General features: G+C 54.5%; 1 protein-coding gene across 2 annotated transcripts in view; it reads left to right on the forward strand.

Moving 5' to 3' along the window:
* Nucleotides 1-4,802, forward strand: part of ADCK1 (aarF domain containing kinase 1) — a 127,635-nt gene extending 122,833 nt beyond the window's left edge. For both annotated transcript variants that reach the window (XM_070469684.1, XM_070469685.1), the window contains 2 exons: nucleotides 2,368-2,561; nucleotides 4,049-4,802. In XM_070469684.1, the coding sequence (XP_070325785.1) occupies nucleotides 2,368-2,561; nucleotides 4,049-4,220 (366 nt within the window). In that variant the 3' untranslated portion in view covers nucleotides 4,221-4,802. The remainder of the gene's footprint in view (nucleotides 1-2,367; nucleotides 2,562-4,048) is intronic.
* Nucleotides 4,803-7,431: the final 2,629 nt, after the last annotated feature.

The raw sequence follows: 7,431 nt of genomic DNA on the forward strand, positions 1-7,431 counted from the left end.
GTCTAGAGTCAGGGAGAGGCATGCTGGGCTGAGAAGCGTACGGAGGGCTGGGCTGGGAGAGCATCACATAGGGAGAAGTTCAGATTCTTTCTCAGGACAAAGCAAAGCCTTTGACAGCTTGTGAGCAGGAGAAGGATATGCTCAGACTCAGTCTGTTGCCTCTCTCTGGAGTGGGGCAAGATGAGCCGTGGGGCTGATGCAGGTGGAAAGACCTTGGTGCTGAGACTGTGCTAACGGCAGTGGGGGTGGAGAGAAGCAGATGGAGCCAAGATGCGTTTTGTTTGTTTGCTTTTTATTTCTTTTCTTTTGGCTGTGCCAGGTCTTATGGGCTTCCCCGATGGCTTAGCCGTAAAGAATCTGCCTGCAACGCAGGAGATGCAGGAGACCTGGGTTTGGTCCCTGGGTTGGGAATATCCCCTCGAGGAGGAAATGGCAACCTGCTCCGGTATTCTTATCTGGAAAATCCCAGGGACAGAGGAGCCTGGAGAGCTACAGTACATGGGTTCTCACAGAGATGGACATGGTTGAAGCAACTTGGTGTGCACACAGCCTCTAGATGGGATTAAAGACGCAGAGATGGAAGAGATCAGGTAGCACTCAGTAGATGCTTGGTGAACGATACCTGTTGATATTAACTGAGTTAGAGTTTTATGTTTGCAGTCGGGTAGGCATCCAGCAGGGGCCAAGCTTGAAGGCTGTGCCGCTCTGACAAATAGCCCCTCTGACAAATAGCCCCTCAGCGTTGCCTGCGTGGACTCGGGGGCTTCCGTTTGGGTCCAGAGGGGCCGTTACCAGGCCAGTCCGACCTCACTTAGAGGAGTCTCTGTGGTGATCGGGGCCTTGATCTGGCCTTAGTCCCTGTAAGCAGCGGGGGACGGGAGGTGGGGAGGCAGACAAGCTCTTGGCATCTGTGTTCGTGTTGAGATGTTCTAGTCTGATAGCTCCTGCCTGGGGGACATTTCAGGTTTCACAGTGAGGCAGTTGTCAGCTGTGCACACGTGTGTCTGAAAGGGCCGAGAGTCCTGCTCCCGCTGCAGAGGGCAGCTTCGGGGCGAAGCGCTGGGCAGCACCGCTGGGCCCTGGCGTGACTTCGCCTGGCCCCGTGCGCCCCTCCACACCTTGCCTCTGGGGACCCTCGGGGTTCTTCTGGGAGGCAGGCACAGCATGCCCAGGTTTTAGGGGAGGACCCTGGGCCTCATAGCGCTCTGTGAGATGACAGGCAGTGTAGCCTGGAGGTGAGGGTGCAGGCTTGGGAGCTGAAAGGCCAGGGTTTGACTCCTGCCTCACTAGCTGTGGACCTTGGGGAGGTTATTTTACTTCTTAGGGCCTCAGCTTCCTCCTCTCAAATGGGGATATACACTCGCCTAAGAGGGTTGTTGTGAGGATGAGGTGAGTTCATGCATGCAAGCATGTCAGAGTGCCCGCATTCCTTAGTGATGCTCCGTACACATGGACTCTTGTCATCACCATCACCATCATTGCTTCCCTGGAGCCCTGACGGGATCAGAGCCTTGCTCTATACTCAGGACTCTGTCTGGAGGCAGTTATCTGCCCAGAACCACGCAGAGCTCAGGGACGTGGAAGGCTGGGAAACTGGCCCTGAAACTTACCCACCAGGATGGGGCAAGGGCTGGCCCTGAATCCTGTTCCAAGGGCCTGAGGACCTTGGGCATGGGTGGGCTGATGCTGTCTCCAGCCTGGAGGACAGTGATGGGCGGTGGCTGTGTGAACAGGTCTGGCGGGGCTTGGGGTCAGGCAGGGTGTGGGGCAGGACTTTGGATTTGGGTTTGGGGTCAGGAGCTCAGAGGTCTCGACTGCTCCAGCCTGGGTTTGGCTGGAGGGACGGGGGCCTCAGCCAGTACTGGTGACTCAGCCAGTAACAGCTTCCAAGAGTCCTTCCCGACCTGACCTGAAAACTGGTGGCCAGTGCAGAAACTTGGAGAATAATGCAAAGGTGGACCCCTGGGCTGAGAGGCTGGACCCATCAGATGGTTGGTGGGGAGGTAGACTCCCTGCCCCGTCGGTACTGGCTTGTGGGGATGGGGGCTGGGTGTTGGTGACCTTGGCTGCAAGGAGCTAGGACGGCAGAGGCAGTAGAAATGAGGTCTGTTCCCCCGCGGTGACGGACTCTGGTGCTGTGTCTGGTTCTGGGCCGGAAGTTGGGGGAGACATCCTGTCCAGGTTCATCTGGCTACAACACCGTTGGGCTGAGCTTCTCCCTCGGGAAGGTTCCTAGTGCTGCCGAGGCCGCTGTGCTAGACCCTCCCTCCCAGAGCCTCCCCACAGCCCCTTCCGATCGCTGGCAGCCCGGACGCCTGCTGCCACCCTGAGCCCCCCTCCCCACTCAGGCCGCCTCTTTCTGTTCAGGACTCAGAGATCCGCAACCACGCGGCCAACTACCTCCCCCAGATCAGCCAGCTCCTCAACCGCGTGCCGCGCCAGATGCTGCTCATCTTCAAGACCAACGACCTGCTGCGAGGCATCGAGGCCGCCCTGGGCATCCGCGCCAGCGCCAGCTCCTTCCTCAACATGTCGCGATGCTGCATCAGGGCACTGGCCACGTGAGTGTGGGCTCCGGCCAGCTCCCACCCCAGCTCCCCGATCCGCCCCAGGGGTCTGCAGGCCTCTACTTTCTCCCCCAGCCCCCAGGGCCCGGCCTGAGCGCCCCAGTCTCCAGCTCCTCCTGCAGGAAGTTAGGGGCAGAAGCTAGCTCCAGGGAACTGGCTGACACCTCGGGTCTGTGTTTAAGGTTCTCCAAGAGAGCCACCTCTACTGGTTAAAATTGTGGGTTCTGGGACCTCACCTTCCTGAGCAAGCGTTCCTCGTGACCCTTACGCTTAGTAAAGTCTGCAGCGTTTTCTGATAGTCTCAGTCCCACCCAAGAGTCCCCAGACTTGGGATCAAGATGCCCTGACGCATATCTCATCCATGCCTGGTCCTGGGACTGTGTCCCCAGCACCCGCCAGGCAGCGAGGCCGGTGTTCTTTTCCCTGCGAGTGTGGCTGTGACTCAGGACATGTGTCCCCAGCCGGTTCTCTCGGGATCTCAGGTCTTTTCAGATGCTTCAGCATCCGGAGCTGTTGATACAGAAGGGAAGGGTGCTTCCCCAGGGAGGGAATAGTAGAGGAATGGGGGTCCTAGGCTCTTTTACTGGATGGTAGCACATACATGGGAAGGCCCATGCTCCCACCCAAGGCCTGAGTGCTCCCACCCAAGAGGGGAGGCCTGGACTGGTCAGCTCTGAGCCATCCGTCCCTCCTAGGCAGAGAGTGGGTCATTCTGATAAACGGGTCAAACATGTTGGCCACATGCATCATGCACCCACTATCAAATACTGAGTTAGATTACAGCAAAATACACTGCATAGGGAAGGGCTGAACACGATTCATTCTTCCTCTGAGGTTCCGGAAACGAAGTCTTGGGAGTTCTCTGGTGGCTCAGTGGTTAGGACTTTGTGCTTTCACTGCTGGGGCTAGATTCAGTCCCTGGTTGGGGAACTAAGGTCCTGCAAGCTGTGTGGTGTGGCCAGAAAAAAAAAATGGCAAACAAAAGTCTTGAGTAGGTGATCCTCATAAACACCAGTTTCCATCATGTCCTTTTGTTGGTGCAGGAGGCCTTGAGCTGGGCAGAGTCCATCATGGCCCCAGCTCCCCAGGACCACCTTGATTAGGTTTCCAGGCAATTCTTAGCCTCAGAAAGTTTGGGAGAGCTCTTTCATTTGAGTTTTGGGGGTTCTGACTTGATGAATATTAACTCTACTTTTGGAAAAAGAGAGACTTTGAAACGTGATACCCAGTGGGTCCTCCAGGCCTTTGATGAGGTGTGTAACATGTGCTTGTACTTACCCACTTACCTGGAAAACGCCTGTAAACTAGCTGAGTTCCTCTGGGCCCGGATTGGGCAGTGGTCTGATCACGTAGCCAGGAGCTGTCGTCCCCTTGGGGAGGTGGGTGGTGAGTTGACAGAGCCACCGCCTTCCATTTTTCTAAGTGACGCTGCGCGTCTCAACTCTGCATCTCTTCTCTCTTCCTTCGCGCCCCTCCTGCAGGCACAAGAAGCAGAAGACCCGTTCACTCTTCAGAAGGGCCCGGATCTCTCTCAGGGAGGCCTTCAGCTTATGGAAGATCAACCTTCACGAGCTCGTTCTGCACGTGAAGGGGCTGAGGCTCACCGGCTGGGTCTGGGCTCTGCTCTGCTGGCTGCTGCCTGCTCCGCACTGAGTGGACTCGCTGCCCCCTGCCCGGCGGTGGCCCCTGCCGTGGCCGAGGGGTCTCTTCACCCCCCACTCTTCCGTCGTGTCTCCACCGCTTGCCCCGTTCCTGCTCCGCGGAGCCCCGCGATCCCTGTCCGTGGCACCGTCATGCTCCGCCTCTGGAAGTCCTCTCCCGTGAGGCCCGCATCTCGGGGCCCCAGGCCGTGTCCCAGGAAGGTTTCTGTCCGTTCCCAGGGAGAAGGCATGGCAGTCTGCTTTCCCGCTCCCCGTCTGTGCCTTTGGGTTGGACACCCGCCCCACCTGCTTCTGTTCACCTTTCTGGTGGTCAGGATGGACCATGGAGCCCACTGAAGGCATGTTTAACTCGCCAGACGTTTGGTTTTTCTGCAGAGGAGCCTGGTCCCTGAACTGCTGGAGAGGAGGTTTCTCTCTTTGCGCCGTCCCTGCCCGGAGGTGCCGACCTTCCCGGGCTGGCTCGGCCCCCGAGCCAGGTTCTGTTGCAGCTGTGAGTTCACGGCTGTCGTGGTGATCCCTTTGGTGACTTTATGTACTGTGATTCAATAAAAACCACTTCAGGGCTTCAGGGCAAGAGCGTGGTCAGCGGGCCATTTTTTCCAGGTTGGGAGTGAGTCCACTCAGGCCACGAGGTAGGAGTCGCCGTGGATACCACGTGCCATTGTGATCTGTTTGACTTCTTGTCCCCAAAATCCTTCCAGCCTTCCACTGTGCGTCCACTTTCTGATTCTTGTATGTTTCTCTTCCTTTCTGAGACAGATCTTGGTTGCCACTGTCAGGAAGCTAAGGCCAAGAACTCAGAGGCTCAGTGGAAATCTCTGACGTTGCTTTCCCTGGGTTCTTCCCTCATTCCCTGTGATCTGGCACCTCCCTTTTCTGTTGATTGGCTCCTGACTTAGCCCTCAGATTCATCATTTGATATCCCCACTCCTGAGACTGTTGTCTAAACCTCAGTCATGTGGCTGGGCTTCTGTTCTGAAGCCTGCTGGTTACCTGCTAGACGCTGCTTCTGCCTTGTTGCCTGCTGCCAGCCTGCCCCCTCCCCCCGGCCCCGATCATCTGCTCCAGTTTTGGGGACACCTGCAAATGCCTGTTCTAACTCCTGTGTCTGTAGTCTCCAGGTCCCTATGACCCCAGATGTGGCAGGTCTCAGCTCTCACTGAGCACCCAGGCTCACAGTAATTGTGTCTGAATCTCTCTGATCTTACTTCACCTTATTCATAAGAGTAGGAAAAAAAAAATCCTAAATTTGAATCTCATTTTCTGTTCTCTTTATTCATAATACAACAAGCAGATTTTTCACTGACCAGAGATGGTTCGCCATCCCTTTGAATTAATTGTTCTTAGTGACCAGCTGGATGCACCCAGGGACCTGAGAGAATAATTTGCAAGATCTGCTATGAATCATGAGGATGCATGCTGCATATTATATTTTATGGTGTCTTTTATAGCCACTGAAGTAAATATAAATGTCCTTTTTGTTCAAGGTAATGGTTACTTGCTTTTCACTTTCGGTTTAATGGTTGGCTTCCTGCTGCCTTGGGATCTAAAACATCAGCATGTTGCCAGAACAGTTATCCAGAGAGAGCTGAGAGGCTGAGAGAGTTCGGGGTGCAGGGCAGTTTGGAAGTGGAGGGCTTGTTGTGTGAGTGCCTTCCACATGTGACAGAATATGCTAGGCTCTTTGTAAATAAGTTGCGTCATTGATCTGTCTCATCAGCTGTATGAGGGCGAAGGGTCATTAGCCTTATCTCAGGGAGATGGGAACTGAGGCTCCGAGAGATTTAGTCATTTGCTTGAAATCGCACGGTTGCTGAATGAGGGTCCGTGCTTTTCTTTTTATTCCACAGTGCTGGCCGTGTGAATTACGCCTGCTCCTTGGGCTGCCGTATGTGCCTAAATTGTGACTCTTAACACTCTGACTTCAGAGGAAGTTGTATTTTCAGTGGATTTGGGGGAGTGGGTGGGTAAAGGAGACCGAAAGTCCTGGAAAATTCAGACTGGGTCCTGCATGATCCTTGGGCCTCAGACAGGGTGGCCCTGCACCCCTGTGATACTGGAGGGCGATTCTGATGTGGACTACCCGGAGTGAGCAGACTTTCTTCCCTTAAGGACACAGTTTTCCCGTGAGCCTGCCCTCACTTCAGATACTCGCTGCAGGCTTGGGGTCCCCAGGCCATGTGTACTTTTCACCAACTGACTACAAATTTGGGGGTTCCCACCCCCTCCCCCCGGATTTGATAATTTGCTAGAAGGACTCACAGAGCTCAGGAAGGCACTACACATGAGACCAGGCAAATGAAGAGACACTGAGGGTGAGGCCGAGGGGGTCCTGCGTGCAGAGCTTCTGGGTTCTTGCCATGGAAGGACCCTCTTGGCACAGAGATGCGTCACTGAGCTTCAGTGTCCGGAGTTTTTATCAGGGTTTCGTTATATTAGCACAATTGATTGAATCATTAACCAGATGATTGATTGTCATCTCCAGACCCTCTTCCCTCCCCAGAGAAAGTGGAGTTTCTATTGCTTCCATTCTGAGTCATTTAGCATGAACTCGGGTGTGACTCAAGTGCGCATCGAGAATAACAAAGATACGCCCCCGATACTAAGAAAATCCAAGGATTGGGACTTCCCTGGTGGTCTAGTGGCTACGACTTTAGGCTCCTGGGGGCCTGGGTTCATTTCCTGGTCAGGGAACTAGATCCACAACTAAGGTCCACATGTTGCAGCTAAGACCTGGTGCAGCCAAATGAAGAAAGAAAGAAGGTCCAGCAACTGAGGGTCATCTTCCAGGAGCAACCAAGGGACAAAGACCAGACAGGTCCTTCATATATAAGTATACCCTGGTGTCATCTTGTCCTGTATACTTGGCCTGAGGTGCGTCTTTATCAGCTGACCGCTGGCCTGTACCTTCTCCTCTGGGTGGAGACGTGTCTGGAAGGAGAGCTCTAGGAGCTCCCATCATCTCTGTTCTGCAGTTCACAGAGCATGCATGTGAGCTTTTATGCCAGATCTCTGTCCTGCTCCCTTCTCTGTCTGGCGGAACTTGCCATATGTTGATTGGGGTTTGGTGCTTCGAGTAAAATCCTGTGATTTTCTTCCTCCAGCAGTGACGATGTGTTTGGAAGTCAGCATTAGCTTACTTCGAAGGGTGCTTTTTCTTTTAATCCTTGGATCCTAGTCCTCTGTAGGTATTGGGTTCTCTG

Source organism: Odocoileus virginianus, chromosome 6 (genome assembly GCF_023699985.2).
Source record: "Odocoileus virginianus isolate 20LAN1187 ecotype Illinois chromosome 6, Ovbor_1.2, whole genome shotgun sequence".
NCBI classification, from domain to species: Eukaryota; Metazoa; Chordata; class Mammalia; order Artiodactyla; family Cervidae; genus Odocoileus; species Odocoileus virginianus.